Consider the following 27992-nt stretch of genomic DNA (forward strand, 5'->3'; position numbering starts at 1 on the left):
CCACAAAACCGATTGCACACTTGTAAATTTTATTGTACAAAGAACAAATTTATAAAAAGACAATAGATTTTCTACACAATACCTTGACTTGTAGTGTAATTGTACATATAAAAACAAATGAATATATTACGCAATTGTTCTAAAAGAATATATAAATAATTATATTCAATTTATGCCTAAGATACCGTGTGGTGTAAAATGCTGTGTACTGTTGTAAGGCTTCCAGCATGGTGTCGAATTAGAATGGAGTTACGAAAACGGAATTTTCTGTGGTGAAACATTATTTTTGCACATGAATTCAGAACACAACAAATGTAACGAGAAAATTGGATTGCAACATATAGAGATCCATGTCTACTTCCGTATAACAACACTTCAACTAATACAATTTATTACTTGCTTTCCTGAGGACCAGTACTCGCCGACCGTTGCCAGCGTACATCCGACCTTCTTGGAATCAAAACCATTTGTTTTTCTCGAAAAATTGCAGACCAAAGAGTGAGAATCACTCTGTGATTTTGCAAACTCAAGTACTTTTTTGTAACCCTACTGTAGTACTTGACCGTTAAGAAAGTTGGCCTGCATTGAGATGTAGATACAAGTACTAGTTTTCAAAATTCATATCCACAAACTTCTAATGTATTCTCGGTCATAGTGAGTTGAGTACTGGTACTGACAATGAACTTCGGCCTGCTTCAGTACCTTGTGCTTTAGTACTTTAGCACTTTGTGCGTAGTACTTTAGTGATTAGTACTTCAGTACCTTGTTTAGTACTTCAGTACCTTGTGCTTTAGTATTTTAGCACTTTGTCAAAGCCTTTGTGCTTTAGTACTTAAGCACGTTGTACTTTAGTACTTTAGCACTTTATGCTTTAGAACTTCAGCACTTTGTTGATGGTACAGAAGTGGTAAATTTTCTTCTAGCAAGAACTTTTTAATAAAATGACTATGGTGTTGCTTTTTTATTCTTTATAACACAAATCCTTGTTTATATTCAATGAAAATTAATTTTAGTGTTTTATTTTAATCCTATAAATTGATGAGGGTTTATGATGTTTATGTTTCTTATTATGATTTGAAAAAATGGGTTGTATATGATATGTGTGTAAAAATGCTTGTGAAGTTAGATATTTTTTTTCCAAAGCAGGGTGAAAAGATAATGAACGAAAGAAAAACAAGGAGCACGTTGCAAGGCGACGGAATATTAAGATAATTAAAGTTTACGTCCTGTCATATTATGTAAACACAGATCTTGACAACCCCGACAATCCAAAGTATGTAAATAATGGCAAACTTAATGACAGGTTCTTCATATTCTGTTGATTTTTGTGACAGCAAAGAATCCCCGCCCCCCCCCCCCCCGAAAAAATGGAACTGGAGTAGAAAAATGGATGATGTATGAGTGACGGCAGTTTGAAAATTGTTTGCGAAATTATGTCTTAATTAATTGATTTGTTTCTTTGTTGATCTATACTTAATTGATTACCCTTTTTGATGTTCGCAGTACATTCAGATATGGATAACAAACAAACCAGGCGATTTGTGCACAAACGTATGGGGCTGCGAACCAGTTAATGTCCAGCTTTCTTACACACTGACCAATCACATTCGCTCTCACAGGCCAAACAAAAACAAAAATTCAAAATTATTGTTTTTTTTCATAAGATTACGAATCCTCATTTTCATGTTCAAACTACATTTCTTATGTAACTTGCATTGATGTGTGAATTGATGATCAACTAACTTTCGAGATAAACTGAAGAAAAAAGTGATTTAAAATTTGACTGGTTCGCTGTCCCTATAGTGCATCAGCATAACTGCTCGCTTGATTTCCAGAACGCAATGCGAATATCAAAGAGGTTTTTATTTTAATAGTGTGCATTATTATTGAGTCATAAACATCAGGATGCTTATGACGTATGGTTTTCTTTTGCATTAGACATGCCTGGTGCAGCTCTCTTGCATTGCTTTCTACTAAATGAATATAAAATCAAAGGATTTCAAGATTTCAAAGTTTGGATTCTGTGTGTTTCATAATTTCATTTCAATTTTGGACATTATGTCTCCTCGCTTACCTTGTGTTCGTTTCGTTCGTCTGGTTATTTATGACGTTTGTTTGGGTTTACTGGTTAAATGTGGCCGCAAAAATCATTTTAGGAAACTTCCTGCTTCGTTTTGCTGCTAATTTCAGCCATCCGAAAGCATTTCTGAGTATTTTGCAGAAAACTCAATTTGGGGCCATAAGTCATGAAAAAGTGTCAGTTACCCCTTGCATTTTTTTTCGAGGTTGTCTGGAAAATGACATTTCTTGTAACTTGCTGCGTAAATGTCTCCTGGTCCCTAGAAAACGTTTTAAATTCTTTCTTTTTTCAATTTAGGCTGAAAAATGGATCTTCTTGACACTTGCTTTGAAGATGTCTCGGTCAAAATATTATTTTTCCCAATAACTTCACAATTTTGGCCAAAATCTTAGAACATATGCTTGTTTGAATATTGAATTACCTAATTGTATCGACTGAACGATCAAATAATTTGCACGCAGCGCGAAATGGTTTCCAGCCAGTTTAAGGGATGGGTGGGGCTTATGAATATGTATAAGGAGTTGGATTGGCTAGTCTAGGAGTGACGTGTTGGACCTTCCTCCATGGTTGGTTGGACAGAGGCAATGCGTGGGGCTGTTTTACCACGTGGCGAGGCCCACTTCGTTGCAGTGCCTGAATGTGACAACATCATTATTCTCGTTCTCAACTTGATTTTCTATCTTCAAAATTCGTCAGAAGTCTTCCTGTTCGATCTGCTTTTAGTATCGGAACTTCGGATTTTAGTTGGCTGCGTTTTAGTCTACTCGTTAGTACTTGAAGATGCCTAAAAGCCACCCGGTCAGCCACAGTTCAACGTCCCAGGAAAGGGACGGATGCCGGCCTTGCTAGGAAGCCGATCGGGGAACCCCGTTCGCGGGCTAAGCAGTCGGGGGTGCGTCGACGCCGATCGCGGCTGGACGATGTACCGACTCAGGTAGTGGGGCACCAGCAGGGAGCCGGCTTTGGACCCAGCGGAGCAGCCGCCGCGGATCGCCTGAGCTCCCGGACTGAGTGGGAAAAGTGGACCCAGTCAACTACCAACTCGGGGTGAGTCTAATAATTATGCTTGTTTGAATATGGATTTTTGCCCAAAATTCAACAAAAAGAAAGGTTCAATTTCATCTATGGCTGAAAATTGAAATTTATTTAAACTTGCTGCGCATAGATCTGAGGGTCCCTAGAACACGTTTCGACAAGCTGAACAGATGTCCCTTAAAAGGGGAAATATTGCATCGAAATGTGAGTGAAAATCGGTCAAAAAATATTTTTCCCAATAATTTCAAAATTTTGGCCAAAATTTAGAAAAATATGCTTTTTTTTATATCAAAAAATGGTTGTCATGCATCCCAAGGTATTTCTGAGCATTCTGGGAAAAAGTTTATTTGTGGCCAAAATTCATCAAAATGTAAGGTTAACCCCTTGCATTTTTTTTTTCAATTTTGGCTGAAAAATGAAACTTCTTGAAAGTTGCTGTGAAGTCGTCAGAGGCTCCCAAGAACACGTTTCAAATCGTATGCTGGACAGATGTGCCTTGAAATAGAAATATTGCGTCGGAAATTTGAGTGAAAACAGATAAAAATATTATTTTTTCCAAATAATTTCACAATTTTGACCAAAATCCTGCAAAATATGCTTGTTTGAATATCGATTTACGGTTGTCATGCATCCCAAGGCATTTTCGAGCATTTGGGAAAAAAGTCAATTTTTGGCAGAATTCATAAAAAAATGTAAGGCTATGCCCTTGCAATTTTTTTCAATTTTGGAAAGATTCCTATATCTGGCCATTACTAAGTTTTCCCTTCAGGGACCCATCAGCCATCAAAAAGTGATAATATGTCAGTAAAAAATCAAATTTAGCAGGGAAAATATTGAAATATTTACTGAGAAAACACTTTAAAAATTTCAGACCAGTCTCATACAGTTTGTGCACAGGGTGACAAGTGATGGCCAGATATGGGAATCTTTCCTCAATTTTGGCTGGAAAATGAAATTTCTTGAAACTTGCTGTGAAGTCGTCCGAGGGTCCCTAGAAAACACTTTTTCACTCGTATGCGTGACAGAAGTGCCTTTCAGGTGAAATATTGCGCCGGAAATTTGAGGGTCGAGAATCGGTTAAAAATGCTAATTTTCCCAATGTCACACATTTTGGCCAAAATCTTCTAAAATATGCTTGTTTGAGTATTGAATTATGGTTCGCATATATCCCAAGGCATTTTTGAGCTTTTTACAAGAAAGTCAATTTGGGGCCAAATATCATCAAAAATGTAAGGTTAACCCTTGCAATTTTTTTTCAATTTTGTCTGAAAAATGAAATTTCTTGAAACTTGCTGTGAAGACTTCTGAGGGTCCCTAGAACACGTTTTCACTCGTATGGTGCAAAGGTGTGCCTTGAAGGGGAAATATTGTGTCAGAAATTTGAGGGGAAATCGGTCCAAAATATTATTTTCCCTATTAATTACACAATTTTGGCAAAACGGTTGCAAAATATGCTTGTTTGAATATCGAAATTCGTCAAAAATGCAAGGTCATTTTTTTCTAAAATTTTGGCTGGAAAATTAAATTTCTTGAAAACTCGCTGTAAAGACGTCCGAGGGTCCCTAGAACACGTTACCACTCGCATACTTGACAGAAGTGCCTTTCAGGTGAAATATTGCGTCGCAAATTTGAGGTAAAATTGTTCAAAAATACTATTTTTCTCAATAATGTCACAAATTTGGCCAAAATGTTCCAAAATATGCTTGAGTATTCATTTAAGGTTCGCATGTATCCCAAGGCATTGATGAGCCTTTCAGAAAAAAAATTACTTTTTGTCAAAAATTCAATAAAAATGCATTTTTTTTTTTAATTTTGGCTGAAAATGAAATTTCTAAAAATTTGCTGTAAAGACGTCTGAGGGTCACTTGAACACATTTCCACTTGCATGATGTGCCTTTTAAGTGAAATATTTCGTCTTATAAATTTAAAGGAATATTGGGCTTTTTTTTACTTTTTTGTAAAACCTGCTAAGAAAATGCCTCATTGTCCCTAAACTATAACTCTTTCTTTTCCTTTTTTTTTTGGGGGGGGGGGTGTTTTCCTTATTAACAGAACACAAGAAAGATAATTAAAACCTTGACATAATATACTTTCATTTGAAATATTTATTCTTAATTATTAGTCAAAAAGTGTTTGAAACACCATATCTATAAATATCAACAGCTATTAACACTGGAAGGCACAAATATATATAATATACAATGCACAATTTACATGAGTACCCGGTTTGAAACTGAAAAAAAAATCAGTGAAAAACCATGTTTCCATTCAACAAGCGAAAAGGTCGCAAAATCAAACAAAAATCTTGAGTGTAGCCTCGAGGTCCTGCCAGAACTACTGCAGTTCTGGGCATTATAACTTACTTAAACCCAGCATCTGAGTTCAAATATGACTGCTCTTGGTAGCTTGACAATGGGATAATCACTCACTGACACTGCACTTGCCTAACAACCTCTAGTATATCATCCAGTTCCTGCTGCAAATACTGCAGTTTTTGGTTCTTAGTGGCTGGAACTTATTAATACCCAGCATTTCACTTCAAAATTGACTGTGCTTGGTAGCTTGACAATGGGATAACCACCTCTTGATACTGCAGTTCTAGTATATCATTAGGTTCCTACAGGAACTATTGTAGTTCTCAGTTCTTGGCTAGAACCTGATTATACCCAGCATTTCAGTTCAACAGGGTCTGTACTGTTTGACTATGTAATGGCAGAATCACACCCTGTCGCTGCAATTGCCTCAGAACCTCTAGTATAACATCGAGTTCCTACAGGAACTATTGAAGTTCTCGGTTCTTGGATAGAACCTGATTAACCCAGCATTTGAGTCCAACAGGGACTGTGCTGTTTGACTATGTAATGGCAGAATCACACCCTGTCCTGCAATCGCCTCAGAACCTCCAGTAAAGCATCGAATTGTAGTTCTCGGTTCTTGGCTAGACCCTGATTATACCCAGCATTTCAGTTCGACAGGGACTGTACTGTGTGACTATGCAATAGCAGAACCACGCCCTGTCACTGCAGTTCCCTCAGAACCTCTAATATAGCATCGAGTTCCTACAGGAACTATTGTAGTTCTCAGTTCTTTGCTAGAACCGGATTATACCCGGCATTTCAGTTCAACAGGGACTGTACTGTGTGACTATGTAATGGCAGAACTACGCCCTGTCGTTGCAGTTCCCTCAGAACCTCTAGTATAGCATCGAGTTCCTGCCGGAACTGTTGCAGTTCTCTGTTCTTGGCAGCCAGAACCTGTTGGTGTCCGGCGATTTCTTGATCCTTCTCATAGGAGGCTGAATATCTGGCCCTGGTCACCAGTTGCTGCAGCTCTTGTTCTCTCTGAGCATGCCTGAATATGAAAGATCAAAAGATACAATCACAGTGGTTGAGAATACTTCAGACTTCAGGGCTTGTGAATTAAAGTGATCACAAATTTTGGAAGCAGGAGTCATTTAAAAAGTCCTGGATAGGTGTACATACTTTGCTTCCATGGTTGCTATCTTGGCTTGTAGTGCTTCAAAATGGTGCATCTCCTGTGGTAAAAGAAATAAGATACAGCTTGTTTTTAAAATTTCGAGTTTGGAGAAATGGGTTGCAGAGGACTCCTGCAGGGGCTGAAGAGGAGAGGGAGGGTTTCCCCACATAGCACCCCCACCCCAAACGAACAAAAAACATGAAGTCACTGTTCAACTGGATTCTAACTTACAGGAGTGTGGGACTTCTTGGCTTCTCGTAGATCCTCGTTGAGCTGCTCGACCTGGGTCTTCAGGAGTTGCTCCCTGACACGGGCTGCAGACAGGGAATCCGTGTCCACTCTGGCATCTAGCAACTGCTCCTGGAGATGCTTGATCATCACCTAGATGACAAAAAAGTGTGGTAGCTCTTTTGAAGAATCTTTGCACTTCCAACCTTCATGTACCTCTTTGATAGTCCACGTACATACTATTTACATGCAGCTTCAGAAACTTCAGAATTTGCTTGAGGGACTACTCAGGAGCATTTTCTCAAGTCCGGCTATTTCTGCATGTCTTGAAATGCTCTTCTTAAAACATGGCTTGACAACCTGAGGCAAAGTCTCAAGGCACTTCACAATTATTACCCCTGTTCATCAGGCCATGAAACCAGTTCTTCTGCAGCAGCTCCAGATCTGCGCAACCTGATCCCTACCCTCAACAGGTACCCATTTATACTCCTGGGTGGAGGCAGGCAATTGTAGTAAAGTGTCTTGCCCAATAACACAAGAACCATGGGTTCTGACCAACCTACCATCAGGGTTAGGACATTGTAACCACTGGGCCCTAGCACTCCACGTTCTGGTTGCTTCTTGACCATTGTCGTTAAAAATAAAACTTTTGTCGTCCTTTTCAATCATACCTGTTGTGTATCTAGTTGGCCGACCAGCTTAGCGTGCCTACTGTCCGAGTGCTCTAGCGCCCTCTCTGCCACGAGTTTCTCCATCTCGGCCGCGTGGTTGGCTCGCAACGCGGCCAGCCGCTCGGCAGCCTCTTCGTGCGCACGGCGAATGGCGCCCTCGCTCTGTGCCAGGGAGGCTTGTGAGCTGATTCGCTGCTGTTCCATTTCCAGGGAGAGTTGCTCAAGCTGATGATGTACAAAAAATAAAGAATTTTCTTAGGCCAAAAAAAAAAAGTCCCTGGTTTCTGGTATGGAGCTTGCCCAAAAAGTGGTGTGGCGACGCGGCTTTTTTTTTTTTTTTACCTGACTTTTTTGCTTCAAATGTCGGCTGATGACTGCAAATGGTGCCCGACTAAACTTAGTGCAAATATATGGGAGTCCAGAGAGGCCACATAAAGCTTATTCTCGATCATAACCCCATCTAAAAACATGTTAAAATTGTGCAGCAGCAGGATTCCAGTCAAACCAGAGAGTTTGGCGGTTTTGAGACATCATCTCTCATTTTAAAAAAAAAAAATTCATTTTGCCGACGCGCATGGCTACGGCGACGCGCGCGCATACCAGAAACTGGAGACTTTTTTTTTCGGCCTTATTAATTAAAAGACATCTTCACTTAAAAAATAGCCTTAAAACATAGCCTTCTTTAATGGGGTAGAAACTTGAATGACGGTACATCTTGAAGACAGGGCACCTTTAAGCTACTTATGCTTTTTCTAAGTCTCTGCAACTGTAAGCTTTTGATAATTATCATTTTTAAAAGTTGCCATTGTTCAAAACTCAATGACATTTTTTAAACATCTGGACTGAAATCCAATAAGCCATTTGCGTGTTAAATTTGAATAAAATCTGGAACGCTGACTTAATCCAATGCTTTGCCCATTTTAACTTTGCATTCTCCCGACCAAAGAGACTGTTACTACATCACGTGATTCGGGGCAAGCCTTATGCTAGCAACACCCAGCTCTGGCATGGTCTGGTGTCTTTGTGCCATTCTCACCCATTGTGAGCGATGTATTGATGCTGAGCGTCTCTTACGTAACTATGCAAGAGCTTGCCCCGAATCATGTGATTAGCAACAGTGTCTTTGGTCTGGAGAATTCAAAGTTAAAATGTGCCAAGCATTCTGAGCAAGTCAGTGTACCAGATGTTATGTAAATCCCAAAGGGTATAGGTTACTCACAAATGGCTTATTTGTGTTTGGTTATATTTCAATATTTCATTAGCAGAGAGAAATTCACCAAAGGTATTATGTTTTATTACAGCATGAATATACAAACGTAAAGCGACATAAAACATTACTGAAGTTTTTGCAACGCATTTTCAGTAGTGCCCTTACCTGTTGCTTGAGTTGTTCATTATCTGTCAGGACGTCAGAGATGTGCGTCCCGCTGAAGTTCTCCGGTTGGTATCGCTTCTCACCGGACTGGCTGGACGACGAAGACTTGCTTCTCTTTGACTTCTTGCCTGGCTGAGGTTTATCTGTCCAGAAACGTTTGGTTTGACAAGTCATTCAAATAGTTTGGGGGCTAATCATCCTTACTCGCAGCTGAGAGGCTGAATTGTGAAGGACGCGGCTACAACGTGGTCGAGCCCAAGGCATTTAAAGGCGCCTTAGGCAGCCGCCATACGACCCATGTCTGACCACGGAGCACAGCCAGAGATCAAGAGTGTTTGATTTTTGTGGAGGGAGGAAAACCAGAGAGCCCCGAGAAAAACAGGTGGCACAGGAGAGAATCAATGCACAACTCTACTCACATATGGTCCGAGCCGGGGATCGAACACGCGTCCCCGCGGGCAACAGTTGTGAGAGGCAAGCGCTTATCAACTAGCCACCCATGTCACCCTTAAGCAACCAAGTCATCACAGCTTCAATGTTCCATTTCTTTGACATGTTTATGTGGTTCCATGGAAGCGTTTGCAACAATTAATGGAAGAACAGTACAATTTCTTTGGCAATACGGAATGCATAGAGCACTGCCAACAGTCAAATAGAGGTTTCACCAAATTACAACAAATTTTATAATAAATTTTCAAAAAAAGTATAGTAGCAATTCTCTTTTTCAAATTAACATTGAAGTTAACGGTAAAATGACTAATGTTTTTACCTTTGGCCTGGCTTGAGTCCGCAGTCGTCATTGCATTGACTCGTTCCTGCATCAACTTCTCACATGTTGCCTTCAGCATCTCAATTTCATTGTCTCTGTTGCTCAACTCCCTGAAAACAGTGACAATAAGACAAATTTTACAACTTTGTTCTAAGATATATTCCACTATGTAAAATCCAGGCATGCAACTGGGAATTTAGAAAAAACGAGGAAAGTCCAAACCACACAAGACTTTGTACAGTATTTTTCAATTTGTAATGGCATTCATGAGAAGTCAAAAACGAGGAAATCAGCAGATCCAAGGAAAAGTTGCATGCCTGAAGATCTGATGAAATTGCGAGGCGTGATTACCAACAATCAGTCAATTGACTGATTTTTTTTGGAAATAAAAAGAGTGCTATGGACGAAATCATTTTTCAGTGATCAAAAAGTTGTGCATGATTTTTCACTGTTTACTTGACAAATCCGCTGAGCTGAAATTTCAACAGCTTAGGTTTTGAGCATTTTTCTAACTAAATGTTGATTGGCAAAGAACAATAGGTAAGTTGGCCAACAGAGAGATTGCTGGCATGTTAATCTCCCTTCATCCACTTTGCTGCAAATTGGACCACAATTACACATCATCCCTTTCAATTAACTGTCTATATCTCTGGATGTAGGTGTCCAATTGAGATAGGGAAAACAACATTGTGTTGAGAAATAATCATTCCTTAAGCGTATATAAGTTATTATTAAACAAAATAGGGGCTAGTATTTTTAATATTTTTACTCTAAATGTATCATTTTTTTAAACACGTATATGCCTTACAGCATGTTCCATTCTGTCTGTACATAGTAGCAGATTTTGTTCAGATTCAGTAAGACTTCAGCCCAAATACGTCAGAGCCAGCGTTAATGACATTTAACTTCACGTTAAAGTGTATCACTTTTAAATGTTCTACCATCTATTGTAACATATTATGCCTACTTTGCAAGACTTGTCAGTTTCGTCTGCAGGCTCCTTTCATCCATCCCCTTGCCTCTCTGTTCTCCCTCCTGCATCTCCTCGTCGACCCAAGCCACCCTCACCGTCTTAGCAAGCCGCCTCCTCAGATCCTCATTCTCGGCCCTCATTTCTTCAATCTTCTTCTGGTGTTCCTCCGGGATGCTTCCTAGTTCCCTCTTTTGGGGCGGGGCGTGAGGTTGGGCCCGAGTCCTGGCCATGGCCTCTTGGTGGCGCTGTTTGCTTTCCTGGAGTTGCTTCTCTAGGGCTTGGAGTCGGTCTTCGTACTGGAACTGAAGGGTGAAAATGTAATACAGTGTAAGGCCAAAAAAAAAATAAGTCGGTCTCTGGTCAGCGCGCGCGTCGATTTTAATCATGCGCGTTGATCTTTTTTTTTTTTCCAAAATGTTCTGCGGTAGCTCCAACAGCGCCCTCTATTTCCGCACCTCCTCAATTTGTTTTACCAAAGAGCACCAAGGAAAGGGAAATTGCACCAAGGAAAATGATCAAAAGCACCAAGGCAAATGATGGAGGACACCAATGTACATGAGGACACCAACAAAGCAAAATAGTACCCCACCTTGTCTGTACAATCCAAGCGTGAAGAAAGAAAAAAAAAGCAAAAAAAAAAAAAGCCGCGTCGCCGCGTCGATTCCGGAACTTTGGTCTGACCAGAGACCGAATATTTTTTTCTTTTGGCCTAATACAGTGTAATACAATGTAATACAGTGTATTAAAAATATACAATGAATACAATGTAATACAATGTATACAATGTATACAAAATACCATGCTATACAGTGTAATACAAAGTAAACAAACCGACTTTACCCTCATGTTGTTGTATTTCTGCTCCAGGACCCTTGCAAACATCTTGGTCTCTGCCTCTTTCTCGTCAAGCTCTGCCTCCATCTTCCTGACCTTCTCCTCCAGGAAGGCCACCGTGTGGGATTTGGCGGGCGTGGCTCGGGCGTGGTCCTGGGTGCCATCTTGGGCGGGGTCGGGGTGTGCTGCCGAGGCAGCGGCGTAGATCAAGGCGGGGAGGGAGTTTGGGTGGCGCCTACGGATGATGTCGTTCATTTCTCTCACCTGACATAAAAATTACATTTATTTAGTAGTTTCTCTGCAAAAATTGTACACATGATTTTGAAGGTGAGCGTGAGTTCACCTGCCAAACACCACAGATTTTTCATTCACAATCAGAACTCTTCTCAAGTCGTCACAAGACAATCACTAGTCAATTGCAAGGCGATCACAAGTCTTCGGAACTCAAGAGAAAGAAATTCAAATGAAACTGGGGAAAAAAGGCAAGACTTCTACTCCTGGTGCTTGTGATCTTACTTTGGACTGACTTGAGATCTAACTTGAGACTGACTTGTGATTTGTGATTGACTTGTGATGGACTTGTGACTGACTTGTGATTTGACTTGCAACTGACTAGTGATTTGACTTACAACTGACTTGTGATGGACTTGTGACTGACTTGTGATTTGACTTGCAACTGACTAGTGATGGACTTGTGACTGACTTGCGATTACACTTAAGACGGACTTGCGATTTGACTTGTGACTGACTTGTGGTTTGACTTGTGATGGATTTGACTACAACCCTGTTTACTGGACCACCCGCTCTGTTCACAAGTACCCCCTCACCGGCAAAGAATGTACAGTTGGGGGTGACCGACCCACCCATCTTGCCTGACAGCAATTCGTTTGCCGCGAAGCGCGGCCACTGCGTGTACATAGTACAAATCCCCTGGTGTACGTGCGTCACACACAAGGAACGTTGCGCGTCAACCAGCGAAATGTCCCGCCCATGGGACGTCATTGCTAGGTAAAAGGGCGCCCTCTTTTGTCGGCACACGGAGCCCATAACACTTCAACAGACCATGTCATCATGACTGTGAGATTGACTGTACCTGTCTCTCGAGATCCTGTATCCTCTTGGCATCGGCGGCTCTCTCCTTGGCCCTCCTCTGGGCATCACTTGTCTTCTGGTTGGTCTGGACAAAACCAATTGGAAAAATTAACAAATTCATTGACTGAATTTTACAAACTCAGCAATGAAATATCTTCATTGTGTGTGTGTGGTTAAAATGTTCCCTGCTAGACTTGATACGAGTTACTTGGAACTTCTGCCAACTCTGTGCTGTAATTCTATAAAGTCAAAGCATTTATGGTGGATTTTTCCACAGAAGTTCCCTCGAAGTTAAGTGACTTAACTTCAAAAAAGAGGATGACAAAATATATTTCTGTTGGTTCGGCAATAAGTATTTTATCAGTAACTTGCATTACAAAAAAGGGCTTGGCAAAAATTTTAATACCTTTCATTTGAAAATTCCATCATTTTAGCCCCCAAACAATTCTTTTAAAACAAAAGTGCATTTGACCGCATTTAATCTCCCTGGCCATCACGCAAACAAAAGGTCTTGTTGTCCCCTTTGATTTGAAACCACATTCGTGGTAGTGATGCTCGTAGTTTTGAAGATTGCATACATTTTCTACTTTCTTAGCAAGGTCTACTTTTACGTTTAATTGCCCATATACAAAATCTGAATTATGTTTCAGTAAACGTATAGCTACGTTTAGGAGCCCATATCAGTATTTTTATTGTAATGCCAATTTACCTCACATTTCGAATTCGGTATATGTCAATTACAAAGAGGAAGAGATTTTTAAATTATTTTTATAATGGCATGTTTGTGTTGAGGAGATGGTAAAGTGTAAACGTCTGCACTAGTAAGCAGGAGGTTGTTGGTTCGAGTCCCGCCCGAGTGAGATTGTGTTATTTTCCTCGTAAGCCCTTGGACAATGCTGAGTACGTGTGTTTATCAAATAACATCGATGAGAGGCAATATTGGTTATTTAACATTGTCTGCTTGTAGTGTATCGTACGTTTCCTTGCTGTCGTACCTGCTTGTTGGCTTTCTCCAAGGTTTCCCTGAGTCGTTTAATTTCCTCGTTTTTCTCCCGTAGAGCGCTAGCATCCTTGTCCAGCATTTCTTGATTCTCGGCGTACCATCGTACCTTCTTGTTGAGTCCTTCTATCTCATGCTGGTATTGTTGTTGCATGTCCTAGAAAAAAAAAATGAAAAAAAGACACTTTCAAACAAAAGACACATTAAACTAGATAAAAAGGGACCTTCTTAACGAGAACTTTACTTCAAGCTCGATGCTGCCATTTTGGCGCAAAGCAGTAAAAATTCACAATAACCATCTCTGCCCTCACAGGTACTCATTTACTCCTGGGTGGCGAAAAGCAATGAGTGACAAAGTGCCTTGCCCAAGGACACACGCACAATAGCCCCAGGCTGGACTCGAACCCACAACCTGCAGAATTACCCGCAGACCACGAATTCAATGCTCTAGACCACGAGACTCCACAAGCAGTTCTGTTCTGCATTTCTCATATACGTCTTCACGTAAAAAGTCCATAAAAGGATCACAAGTCAAATAAAAAAAATCAGACCACAAGTAACAGGGGTGTGCGGCTTACCAGAAACTCCCGCTGTTTGACATCTCTGAGATCTTGCAGCTTGACCTGGGAGTGGTTCTTGTCTCTGACTAGGGTCTCTATATGCTCCTTCAGCTCCCTGTTTGCATCATCCATCTGCCGGAGATGCTGCTTCAATGACGCTTCTCGCATCTGAAAGAAATTGTGAGAAATTGTTCACCAATGATTTCAGGACTTGAGTCAATACGTGTCTCGCCAGTCCACATTCCCTTTTTCTGTGAAGGTTTTGGTACCAAACATTTACTAGTCTAGTCACAGACTCTTTGCGTTTAAATTTACCCAATTGTTATCTATGTGATTGATTGAACGGAAGTTGAGGTCAACAATTTTAATATAATTGTCATCAATTGGTAATATTTTAAACTTTTTGTAAATTGTAATGGTTTCTTTTCTTTCGAAACACCCATTTATTGCCCTTGATTAGATGGGCCCACTCAGGACACAATATAAATGCAAAAAAAAAGGACAGTACACCCGTTGTAGATCTTATACATGGTGCCTGAATGTTGTGTATTCTCTTTAAATCACACATGTGTTTGAGGTCAACTCACACACTCTATATGCTTGTACATAGAAAATAAGCAAGTATTTCAACACCGTGAAAATATAGTTTACAATGAAGTGGCCGTGAAAGTTTTTTATACTGCCAAGTAAGCTCATTTTCACGGTGCCAAACTGGGCCCCTCAGCAGCTAGCTCACTGCAGTTTCCTGAGGTCCAAGGGTCTATTGTTATTCATAACTGTACAGCAGGCCCAGCTTCACTCCACTGAAGGTGTGAAAACCACAGATTAATGGTCTGAGTGATTACAGGATTAGTGTGATTGACAGCTACACTTACTACCCAATGCCCACTGCCCAAGTACACAAAAGCTACAAAGTGTCCTCCTACAAGTATCCAACGCCTTGTTTATTGTGATCACCTCATTAAGATTGACAGGCAATGTGCCTTTTTATGAGGGGGATTAGGCCCCAAAGTTGATAAACTGCTCAACGGATTAACGCAACCACAAAGTTAATGAGCTGGGCTCCACAGAAGGCATCACTGCATTTTCACGGTGTTTTTACTTGACCTTAACATGTCCTGGTTACGTGATGATTTTCAGGGCGATTTCACCAGATACTTCGCAATGACATTGTCGTGAAAAAAACTTCACGGTGAATTCATGTCAAATTATATATTCACTCCAAATTCACGGTGTTGAAATTCATAGTGATATCTGTTCAAGCAAAAAGAAGGAAATTATTTAAGCTTTTGCAACCAGATTTCTCAAAATGAGTCTCACTTGACGCTTTTTTTTTATATTCAGTTTCAGTGATTTCTCGCAACACCCACTGATCAGATTCAAACCACCTAGCCGACCAAAGAAATCTGGATGGTCGAGTGGTAAGACATCTGCACTGATAAGCAGGAGGTCGTGGGTTCGAGTCCCACCCACGTAAGTTTGTGAATATTACCTCTGCTTCCCGTAGTTCTACCTGCAGCTCAGCGATCCTCCCGGCACCTAGGACGGCCGGGTTATTACCCGCGGCGATCTCCTGTTGTATCTTGGTCCCGGTGATCAGGCCCTTGTGTCGAAGGGCGGTGTCTTTTTGTTCCAAAACCTCTCTGGTATGGGGGGAAAAAAAAGAGGATGTTAAATTCAAAGTTGAAGGGTTGACAAACAGGTTGCATTGGCAGGTTTTAGAATCTTCAATGGGTGTTTCAGAACTTAATGTCAACTTAAGTAAAATCTGGTCCGGGCCAATATGGCTAGTCAGGCCGGCGTTTATCTCCGGTTACTGTGGTATGAAACGACTGAGAATATTTCTTTTCTCCCTGAATGGGATGCAAGTCCATCTCAGGTTACTCCCCAGCTAATGCTGGTACCCATTTATACTCCTTGGGTGAAGTGGCTTGCCCAGGGACACACATATGTCCAGCAGCTTGATTCGAACCCCTGACCCTCTGATCACACGTTAGAACTCCCTAGGGGGTGTGCAAAATCGTGTTGAATTTGGAAGATTCAGGACTGTTAGGGATAGCTATTGCCAGTTCACATTTATATTCATGGGTAGAGAGAGGCAAGTGGGGGTGAAGTGGCTTGCCCAAGGACACACATATGGCCAGCAGTTGGATTCGAACCCCTGACCCTCTGATCACTAGTTAGTTAATGCCAGTACACATTTATATTCCTGGGTGGAAGGAGGCAAGTGGGGTGAAGTGGCTTGCCCAAGGACACAACACATGGCCAACAGCTGGATTCAAAGCCCTGACCCTCTGATCACGAGTTAGTTAATGCCAGTACACATTTATATTCCTTGGTGGAAGGAGGCAAGTGGGGGTGAAGTGGCTTGCCCAAGGACACAACATATGGCCAGCAGCTGGATTCGAACCCCTGACCTCTGACTGCATGGCACAGCAATGCACGGAATGAGGCGGAACACAACACCATGTGGCGCATGATGACACGTATAAAATGGCACGGGCATTGACAGCGAATCTTACCTCAGATTGGCAACCTCCATCTGCAGTTTCTGGTTGTCCCTCAGCAGCCTTTCTTCACCCTCCGAGTTGGATTTCTGCAACTTCCGTACCTCATTGTACAGTCTCTCATTTTCCTTGAAAAAAAAAAACCAAACAAACAACCCAGATAAAACTAAAACAATACATAAACAACAAATAAAAAAAACTAACTGGCGCTGAATTTTGACCTCTGGATAGCTCAGTTGGTAGAGCACCGGAACGGCAATACGGAGGTTGTAGGTTCAAACCCCGCTCCAGTCAATTTCTTTGTTCAAGTTTACAATCAACATTTTAAAATGTGTGCAAAAGTTTGTTGCAATTTGCTGTGCATCAAAATTACGAATTTGATTTTAAACAGGATTTATTTATTTATCCTTACAAATTTAATCGAATGAAATTGAGTGGCAGTGAGCAAAAAAACATGTATGGGTGGAATGCCACAAAAATGCGACGTCACGCCACAAAAAAAGTGACGTCACGAAATTTTATCTATACTTTAGGTACGTGTAGCCATAGTAACTCACTGGTAGCCCGCAATATCCAATATTACCTGTTGGTAACCCTGGAGTAGCGTCTCCTGCTCGACGATCTCTTTCTGCATGAGCTTGATTTCCTCCTGGCTGGCGCCCTCTATTGACCGACCAGAGACAGCCCGCTTCTTCCCGTTTTGCTGCTCGTCTTGAATGTTTAACTTTTTGGGAGAAAACACAAAAAAGGATTATTTTGGGGGGAAAACTGTTAGAAATCAGAAAGCCGAAACTAAGTGCAAGATGTAAATGGGCAATTTCACGCAAAAGTGGATACAGCTGAAACGTGGATTTTTTTTGTCTTTTTGTACAACATGTGTTACCGATAACAAATGTATTGAAAACCAACAGGAGTTTATTATGTTGGCCTTTTTATTTGTCGTCTGGTTAATCCATTAATTTCAGGGGATCTTCCTTGAGAAAAATCCAACCCTCAATGCATTGACTTTATAGAATAACAACACAGAGTTGAAAGAAGAACCCCTCTAAATGTAATGTGAGTTACCATGGAATCGCCTAGCTGAGAACCGGCCAAGTGCAATATGGATTGCATAATATTTTGCCTGGTAACCAGTCCTGCTAAGCAAGCATTTTCTACGCTTAGCGAATTCTAGTACGGACCGACGAAGAAAATCACACCTTTGCCTGCAACACCGTGTTATCCTGTTTGAGTTTGAACAACTCCCTCTTGTGATTCAACTGCAGCTCTTCCTGCTTCCGTGCCACCTCCCTCTGCTGGGCTGCAATCTCCGCCTTGAGTTTGGCGTTGAGCTTGTGCTCTTCCTTCCAGCGCGCCTGCCACTCTGATACCTCGTTGACTAGCGCCCTCTCTCGGGAGATGAGCTCCAGGCGGGACTCGCGCAAGCTGGCGGAGAGTAACGGCTCATCCGCAGACTTTCTGGGTTGAATTGGTCTCTAAAATTTGAGAAATAGAACACAACCTTTAATTTAGTATGAATTTCGGCCAAGTGTTACCCTAAAAGCCTTTCGTATGAAAGCGTAAAAATCCCCAAATCCAACACTGTTCTGTAAACCATTCTTGATTAAAAGTAAGCCAGCAGTAAAGAAGCAACATTGTTCAATTCATTTTTTTAAATCTGTCCAACTTCATAGTATTGACCTCTTTTGGTGTCGAGGGTTTCTCTGCATCCACAAAATGCTCTTGGATATAATGAGCGAAGGACTCCACCGACGCCATGATATTCCCGTGTACCTCCCCGGATCCTGGTTGAAGAGATGGCACCTCCGAACCTGGGAAGAAAAACAAATCAAAATCCTAGGTGATTGTGGTAAATTCCCCTGCTCATGGACACAGGGGAAACAAATGGAGCTGCAATCAGTCCTGTAATTAACACTGGAGCCATGGGTTTTAGGCAAGACCTCATAAACATGTCAAAATTTACTGCAAAACTTAGGATTAAAATTGTTCACTTGTTAAAACATTTGTCAGTTTTTAAACAAGTTTTCAAACTATTTGTTAAGTAAATCGAGGAAATTTGAGGGAGGGAGTTTGAACGAATCGAGGGAGTTTGAACTTATGGCCGACCACTTTTGAGAGAAAAAAAACTGACTTTTTTTTTAAACACTACCCCAGTTTATAAAACTAAGTATTCCACATTTTGTTTGCAATCAGGTGCAAGCCAGCTAGTCTGGTTCCTTGATCCGATAATTCCCTGAAGTCTATAAATTGCTCCATTTCGTCTGACATACAATATGGAAACCAGACTACAAGAACAGCATTTTTGTACTTGGTTTTTCCAGCATCTATGAACACAAAACTTTAAACTTGTCAGTGCAACAATATTTGCCATAAATACTAGCCTCCAAAACCACCTATTTCTGAAAATTACTGCAAAAGCAAATGCTGTATATTACCTAAAGTTGTGTAATTACTATGATAATTACGGCCATTTAGTCTGGAATACAGACTAATTAACTGACCTTTGATCTTTTGCTTTGCTGTTTCAGCTGGTGACCATGCATCACCAGGCTTTGGTTTACCATAGCCAGAGCCTCTGATGTGCGCATACCGGGAACTTGTAGGCTTGGTTCCAGCCCTCTTTGGAATAGCTGCAATTAAAAAAGAAAAACGAAGGGCTCGTTATCAGCACTAGTTACCACCTTTCAGACTACATTGCAAAAAATTTCATGAAAGAAAGAGTTCCATACTGGGCCACCACTCATATTCCCTAATATGACCTGAAAAGTACCTAAAGTTGTAAATCTGATGAAGAAACGCTATTTTAAGGAGTGCAAAAATTCTTAAAATACCCTAACTTTTTCTGTCATGGCCCATAGACTTAGTGCAGGAGGTATGAGTGGTGGTCCAGTATGGAATTCTTTCCTTCATGAATTGTCCAGAATCTTGCAGCTAATACCCACTATGTACGGATAAATATTTAACAAGATAACTCCTTTATGTCCTTCAAAGTAACACAATAATTCATTTATTTCGGTTTCAAGCTTTCAAGTTCATGCACAGACTGAACACTTGATTTCTGAATTTGGCTGTTAACAGTCTTAAATTTCTGTTCCTTTTACAACACTTTAAAGACAGAAAAAAAATTGGGCTCTTTCTGTGTACATGTAGATGATAAACACATATCAAAATATAGCTCACCTCTCTTTGTTTGTTTAGCCAGACTTCTCTTTTGAGAATTCTCATCATCAGCCTTCAAAAACGAAAAAAAGAAAACGCTGTTTTGTATTTTCATTTGGAAAAGAGCAAACATTAGTTAAACACTAAAATGAATTTTCAACTCACAACCAAAAAATGGTCTCACATTTCAAAATTGGCTAACTTCTGAATAGTTTGAACATAGCTTTAACCAGTTCGTGCCGGATGACGTGTATACACGCAAAGGTTTTCTGGTATTCGGAACGGATGACGGATAACCATCAGGGAGCAAGGCTGGAAATATCTGTCAGCGACCCGCTCGCAGCGAGTGAGGCCGGAAATATAAGTGTGCTGCCCGAGGGTGATGGCTTCAAGCCGCCTGGCTTGAGGTCGAGTGAAAAGTAATCCCGCACCTCGTTCCGTTGTTGTCCAAATAATCCCGGCACGAACTGGTTAAGAACCTTAAAGATTGATAGAGTTTGGCTTGGTTTGCTCACACTGACTGAACTAGGATCAAATCTTATTCCACTTGGTGCGGTTGCTGGCTGTAAGTGAAAACCTCTGCTCTCATTGGCTGGCTGCAAATCGAACCCTCTACTCTCATTAGCTGGCTGCAAATCAAATCCTCTACTCTCATTGGCTGGCTGCAAATCAAATCCTCTACTCTCATTGGCTGGCTGCAAATCGAATCCTCTACTCTCATTGGCTGGTTGCAAATCAAATCCTCTACTTTCATTGGCTGGTTGCAAATCAAAGCCTCTGTTCCCATTGGCCGGCTGCAAATCAAATCCTCTGCTCTCATTGGCTGGTTGCAAATCAAATCCTCTATTCCCATTGGCCGGCTGCAGATCAAAGCCTCTGCTCTCATTGGCCGGCTGCAGATCAAATCCTCTGCTCTCATTGGCCGGCTGCAACTCTGAACGCCTGCTGCCAGGATCATCAGGTTCATCAGAAGCATCCCGCTGCCTCTGATTGGTCGATTCAGGTGTTTCGTTTTGGTCCATGAGTCTGCTTGGGATGCCATCGACGCTGTCAAACATCCTTCCCCTTTCTGCGTTCACCTCACGAATTATATCGTCGACGGTTCGTGACCGACCTCCTGGCAATACCAACAAAAAAAGAAAACAAAAATTAGCCAAGTTCATAAAAACTCACAAACCACAAGTCAATTCAGAAGTCCAGTCACAAGTCCAGTCACAAGTCCAGTCACATGTCCAGTCACAAGTAAATCGCAAGTCCAGTCACAAGTAAATCACAAGTCCAGTCACAAGTAAATCACAAGTCCAGTCACAAGTAAATCACAAGTCCAGTCACAAGTAAATCACAAGTCCAGTCACAAGTCAATCACAAGTCCAGTCACAAGTAAATCACAAGTCCAGTCACAAGTAAATCACAAGTCCAGTCACAAGTAAATCACAAGTCCAGTCACAAGTAAATCGCAAGTCCAGTCACAAGTAAATCGCAAGTCCAGTCACAAATAAATCGCAAGTCCAGTCACAAATAAATCACAAGTCCAGTCACAAATAAATTACAAGTCAATTCACAAGTCAATCACAAGTCAATTCACAAGTCCAGTCACAAGTAAATCGCAAGTCCAGTCACAAGTAAATCGCAAGTCCAGTCACAAGTAAATCACAAGTCCAGTCACAAGTAAATCACAAGTCCAGTCACAAGTAAATCACAAGTCCAGGCACAAGTAAATCACAAGTAAATCACAAGTCCAGTCCCAAGTCCAGTCACAAGTCCAGTCACAAGTCCAGTCACAAGTAAATCACAAGTCCAGTCACAAGTAAATCACAAGTCCAGTCACAAGTAAATCGCAAGTCCAGTCACAAGTAAATCACAAGTCCAGACACAAGTAAAACGCAAGTCCAGACACAAGTAAAACGCAAGTCCAGACACAAGTAAATCACAAGTCCAGTCACAAGTAAATCACAAGTCCAGTCACAAGTAAATCACAAGTCCAGTCACAAGTCTGGTCCCAAGTCTAGTTACAAGTAAATCACAAGTGAACTCTCAAAAAAATTTCACAAGTAAATCACAAGTCCAATACTGCTCCAGATCACAACATTACCCCCCCCCCCCCAATTCCCCCGTCTTACCGTTATCCAAAGCCTCATCAGTGCCTACGGCTGTGTGGCTGAAGTCCATAGTAGGAGTGTTAGCCGCTTCTCTCAAAGCCGCTTGTAAGGCTTCCATTTCGGTTGCAGTCCCCGCTCCAAGCAACCCTGTATAAACAATGCATACAATTTCCGTTGACAATCAATCCACAAAAAAATTACCCAACTACAGAGATCTGCAGTTGTTTATATGTGATGCGATCAAGCTAAATGAGTCGTTTGTCGACCCTGGTCAATTTTTTTTTTTTTTACAGATTTGAAAAGAGCACTATCTCAGCATTATCGCATGCTGATACCATCTTTAGTTCAAAAATTACGGAAGTGGGAACACCAAGAGATGTGATGAAGTCATGCGATGAAGTGGCCCTATTTTGGCCTGAATCTCCAAATGAAAGTTCCCGACAAACGACTCATTTAGCTTGATCGCATCATATATTACTTCTAATAGAATGTAGTATTTATACATTGCACTTTTACCCAATGTCTCAAAGCGCTTTACAATTATTATCCCCTTTCATCAAGCTATCAGATCAGCTTTATGCAGCCGTTCATGATCAGTGCAATCTGTTCTTTACCCTCACAAGTACAAACTTACGATCCTGAGTGGGTAGAGGCAATTGCAGTAAAGTGTCTTGCCCAAGAACACAAGTTCCATGATCCCCTTGGACTATGGTACTCCAACAACATCTAAACTATAAAGAACTGAAATTACCATATTTGTTTATATATCTTTTTTTTCTTCTTAGAGTTGGTGAAGCACTGGAAGAATAATACTGAGGTTCGAGGTTCAAGTCCTGTTGTGGTCCAAGTTCATGGCCCTCTAAGACCAGCAAAAATCAAGCTTACCTGATGAAGTATCCAACATTTGATTCTTCGCGCTAGCAGTCCACATGTCTCCAGTCGTCAGACCGTCACCCCCTCCCAACTTCGCGGTGGCCTCCCCTACTTGCCCGGTTGTATTCAACATGGAATCACCCGTGTCCAACAGAGCCACTTTAGCCAGCATGCCTTTCTTGGGCGATGCCATTTTACCATGGGGGTGGACGGTCGGTTGGGATGGGGAAGTCTCTGCTGAAGATGGTTGTTCGTCGGTGTGTTCGTCTGTGTGTTTGTCATCGTGTGGCGAATCCCCCTTCCCGGGGAGTTGTTTGAAAGGTATGGGGCTGCTATGCTCATCTGCAGTACTGCAGAATAACAGATAAAAGTACAGGTATTTCTATTGGTGTGTTTAAACATTATATTAGCACTGCATCCTCAATTGCACTGTGTTAAACGACCCGTTATTACGATTTTGTGACCCCGCGCCAGCCAATCCGAGTCGACTTTACTAAATCGTGACGTCGTTTCATTCCGAAATCTGGACTAAGTCGTTGATTGGTCAACTGGGATGCAGTGTTTTTGTAACACAACAACGGCCATGCATAGAGATCTATAAACCCTTGGTGTATCGCGTAACATATTGTTACAGAGCACATGACCGCAGCTATGTTAGCTCAATTCACAACGTAAAAGAACAATAGATGTCGTGTCTAGGAGTTTCTCGTTAAATCGGTGGGTACATTTCTAGGGAACTGCAAATGTTCCAAACTACCCTTAACAGTTCTTCTGCAGAACCTTAGCCACTCACCCCATGTACGCCGACGGCATGCTTCCCATGGTATTGGACAAGTTGGCCGAGCGCAGGCTGCCCATCGTGTTAGACATGTCTGGTTCCTTGATCAGCCTGTGGTAGTCTACCATCCCTCCCCGCTTCGCCTCCAACTCCTTGAAGAAGCGCTCCTTGTCTGCTTGCTCCTCCAGGGTCTCCATACCGGGGCCGGTAGAGGCTGGAGTTATGCCCTCCGAGGTACCAGTTTCTGGACAAAAAATCGGCAGCATTGTTATAACGAGTCGCCACAAGTGATCGAAGAGAAACGGTAGTCCCTTGTCGTTGCCCATTTCTCCTAACTTGTGGCCGTATGGCGATTGACTTTTGATTGACTTGTGTTTGACTGGTGACTGGACATGTGATTGACTCGTGATTGACTTGTGATTGACTTGTGATTGATTTCGACAACAATTCTTGAGGATGTGAACAATTCTTGAGAATGTGAACTCAGCACACACGAAAAATGTTGTCTAGAGCAGGCAGGGTAAAGTACAAAGTGTTCCAAAAACAAATGTACACTTTTGCAGAGGCAGATTTCTCAAAATTGGGGAGACATGTTGAAAGTGTTTAAAGATATTCCCAAACTACAAGATCTTAGTGGCATATGACAAAAACGGCGTTGACAATAAAGCTCAAGTTAGAAAATAGTGGCCATTTACAGAAAAGCCGTCAAGAATGAGTCTGTCGACATGCAAGTTTATGAGGTATGGTCAAGACAACAGCACTACGTGCACAAAGAACTGCAATAATGTAAATTAGGTCTTCGTGATCGCCATAGACTAGGACAAACTAGGTTTCGACCGCTTTTCTGTCAATGGCTGCTATTTCTTAACTTCAGCTTTATTTTGAACGCAATTTTCACCATTTACCGCCAAGATCTTTTAGTTTAGGAATATCTTAAAACTATTTCAACATGTCTCCCAAATTGTGAAAAATCTGCTTTTTTTTTTGGACCACTCTGTAGATAAAGCATAGTAACTTGTACATTTCGATGTGAGTGTAAAGAGATCTATAATGAACCTTCTTACCAGTGTAACTCAGAGTGTCTTCAAAGCTGGCTTGGGATGGAAGGACTCCACTGTGAATTAAAGCAAATAATTAAACAGGGTTTCCTAGATGCAGTCGTACCGATAATTTCATGGTGGAAATGCTTACCTAAACTTTACCTTCGTAAAAACAGGCCGTTGATTGATTGAATTAAAAAATTCCTGTTTTTTTTCCTTTGAAAGTCTTTAACATACTTTTATTAAAAATGTAAGATGGTAAAAATCAGATTCTTGTATTAAAACAAGTACCAAGTGGTACAACCCACGGCGGTTCCACGAACGCTACAACCGTGAATTTTGCAATGCAATGGGGGCGTGATCGAATATGCAAATTAGACGCATGTCACAAAACTGCAGGTATTCCATAGAAACTCACTGGCAAAGCTGTGATACACGCGTAGCATGGAAGAGTATAAAAAGCCCCAAGTAAAGTGTCCACCCACCAACCCACCAACATAAGGAGCTGAAGCCCACCGCATGTTTCACACCGCCGTGGGAAAAATCTACTTACCTTCGTTCCCTTGGCAGACTTGACTTGTCATCTCTTTTACCGACAGTGGACACTGAAATGTATGCAGGAGTCACAAAAGAAAACAATTTAGAACAATTGCAATACTTTTTGCTAAGAGTGTGCCAAATTCATAAGCAAGAGCTAAACTATCCTTGGAACGTTTAAGAACTGCCTCTTGTGATCATATGCATTTTTCCCAAAAGTAACTTACCGAATTATCAAAAACCTTACTTCGATTAAAGTTCATACTGGTACTAAACACCCCGTGAAATTATTTTGTCTGGCTTGCTGTCATTTAGAAGAAATCAAGAAATGTAGGTGATTTCCAACGATCAGGCAATTGACTGATTTTCTGAGAAATAAAGAGTGCTACTGACGAAATGGTGTTTGGTGATCAAAAGGTTGTGCATAGTTTTTCTCGAAAAGTGTAATATCCACTGAGCTGAAACTTCAACAGGCTAGATTTTCAACATTCCCCTGTGTATTTTGAGTGGTGTTAATGCAAAATGCAAGGAAAACAAATGATCCTATATGCTTTTGAAGTTTAAGAGCTCAAGTTGAATTTGTCTACTCACAATCTTCTAAACTGTCTTTACTGAAATGAGATTTCTTCTTGAAACTGTCTGCTCCATCATACCCCTTTAAACAAAACCAATCAACAAAATGAATTTTAAAAACTGTAAAACATTCAAGAGACCATTATTTTGTACAATTAAGTATCAGGTCAAATTAGTTGAAAGGGGCAAGCTATATTGGTTGGATATTTCAACATTGAATGAGAAGTACAAAAAACGTCGTGGGATTTTTTTTTTTTTTTACCTTTGTAGAATCTTTCTGCTTTCTCTCTGATGGTTCTTCTTTGTCTGTGACAGGAGTTGACTGTTTCTTGGGCTTCAACCATTTGCTTGCTGTTGACATTACAGAGGACAAAAAGAACAACATTTTGACATATTTTGAAAAACTCTGGACTTTTTGCAGAGAGCATATTCAACCCCCATTCTAGAAAATTTACTTTTGAATGCCCTTACCCCGGCCCAGAGCTGCAGTAAAGACCTTCGTAAGTTAATCGCAAGTCAGATTGCAAATGAATCGCAAGTCAAATCACAAACGAATGGCAAAGAATATGCCTTATGCCTTAAAAACGGCTTGTGACATGACTTGTGATGATTTGTGACTGACTTGTGACTGGCTTGTGACTGGCTTGTGATTGACTTGTGATTGACTTGTGATTGACTTGTGATGGCTTGTGACGACTTGTGATTATAATTGTGATGACTAGTGACTTACTAGTGATTGACATTTGATGACTTGTGACTCAGTTTTGATGGACTTGTGATAACTTGTGTGACTGACTTATGATTGACTTTTGACCGACTTGTGATTGCCTTGTGATTGACTTATGACTGACATGTGACTGACTTGTGATTGACTTGTGATTGACCTGTGATTGACAACTGACTGACTTGTGAATGACTTGTGATCGACTTGTGATCGACTTGTGATTATTTGTGATTGACTTGTGATTGACAACTGACTGACTGACCTGTGATTGACACTTGTGACCAAATTGTGATTATTTGTGATTATTTGTGACTGAATTGCGACTGACTTGTGATTAAATTGTGATGATTTGTGGCTACTTGTGATGATCTGTGTGATGACTAGTGACTGAGCTGTGATTTTCTTGTGATTCACTTCAGATGCGACTGACTTGTGATAACTTCTGATGACTTGTGACTCAGCTTTGATTGACTTGTGATGACTTAAGACTGAGTTGTGATTCACTAGTGATGATCTCTGATTCATCCTACCGGTTGGTGTCTTGTCCTCCTCCCCTGTCCCCATGACAACTGCATCCTCGTCCTCATCCTGTTCACTCATCCACCACGGCTGCGACTCCTTCTTCTTCTTTTTCTCTTCCTCCCGCCTGGACTTGGCAAAGTATTTGTTGAGCTTGTCAGAATCCATGGAGTCGTCTGACAAAGACTTTAAAAGACAGAATGCCGTACAATTTATCATAAGAATCAGATAAACAGTCGTTTCCAGCCAAGCCAGGGGCGGATCCAGAGAGGTTACTGGTGGGGGGGGGGAGGGATCTCTCAAGCGAAAAACATTGCCATATTTGAGAAAGTGTTGATCCCTGCTAAGGGGGGGGGGGCAGGATTCCTCCTCTACACCCCCCCCCCCCCCCCCCCCCCCAGGGATTCGCCATGCCAACTATAGTGTGGACAGTCCCAATAATAGTAGGGGAACGTCCATACTGTATTTTGGATGATCCCGACAATATTTTGGATCGGGCCCAACTACAATTGAGACGAATGCCATAGTTGGGGCATAACATATGTACCTCCTTGAGAAATTTTTCAAAATCATCGTCAAGATCTCGCTCGGAGAATTTCGGTGCCCTTCTCATCTTCCCAGATAGTCGGTTTCAGGTCCAACAGGCAAAGAATACTTCTACAGTCTGAAGTTCATATAAAGCTGGTTGATGGTTAATTGATGACCGTACAGGTGTGCTCCAAGATTCTTGGCTGAAAAAGACAAAACAGAATTGACGTTCAGCTGTGTACAATATCAACCAATATCACCGTCTTTAGCTATAACTTAAGTAACCCCGACCCAAATAAACTTCAATCCTGTCCGTCTTGGTTATTTTTTAAAATAAAATTGAAACAGATTATTTGATTATACAGAGCGTAATAGGTGGATCTGCACTTACAACGCCACATTCACTGGTCTATGTGCAGAAATAGACCCAAATGCAAATCGGTCAAAAGGAAATCGCAGACTTAACTTCCCTTTTTTCAAAACAAATCCTCTGGAGCTGTGCATTGGAAAGAAAAGGTAATCGACTCATGGTAGCCCTGCGGCCACAGTATTGCTGAACTA

At 41.2% G+C, this 27992-nt stretch overlaps 1 protein-coding gene across 1 annotated transcript; it reads right to left on the minus strand.

Annotated features, from left to right (window-relative positions):
- Positions 1-5197: 5197 nt before the first annotated feature.
- On the minus strand, positions 5198-27616 carry LOC119730372 (centrosomal protein of 162 kDa-like). The gene is made up of 28 exons (XM_038203236.1): positions 27451-27616; positions 26915-27089; positions 25923-26011; positions 25679-25742; positions 25104-25155; positions 24575-24624; positions 23526-23754; positions 22745-23082; positions 21881-22006; positions 20276-20877; positions 19782-19833; positions 19103-19231; positions 18282-18412; positions 17801-18076; positions 17185-17325; positions 16617-16729; positions 15587-15737; positions 14113-14262; positions 13530-13691; positions 12536-12619; positions 11449-11706; positions 10603-10910; positions 9636-9745; positions 8867-9009; positions 7492-7716; positions 6824-6973; positions 6598-6650; positions 5198-6466 (listed from the first exon to the last, which is right to left on the minus strand). Exons 1-28 carry the CDS (start codon positions 27514-27516, stop codon positions 6232-6234), a joined length of 4662 nt encoding a protein of 1553 aa, XP_038059164.1. The 5' UTR covers positions 27517-27616; the 3' UTR covers positions 5198-6231.
- Positions 27617-27992: the final 376 nt, after the last annotated feature.

This window comes from Patiria miniata, unplaced genomic scaffold (genome assembly GCF_015706575.1).
Source record: "Patiria miniata isolate m_02_andy unplaced genomic scaffold, ASM1570657v1 HiC_scaffold_22, whole genome shotgun sequence".
NCBI lineage: Eukaryota > Metazoa > Echinodermata > Asteroidea > Valvatida > Asterinidae > Patiria > Patiria miniata.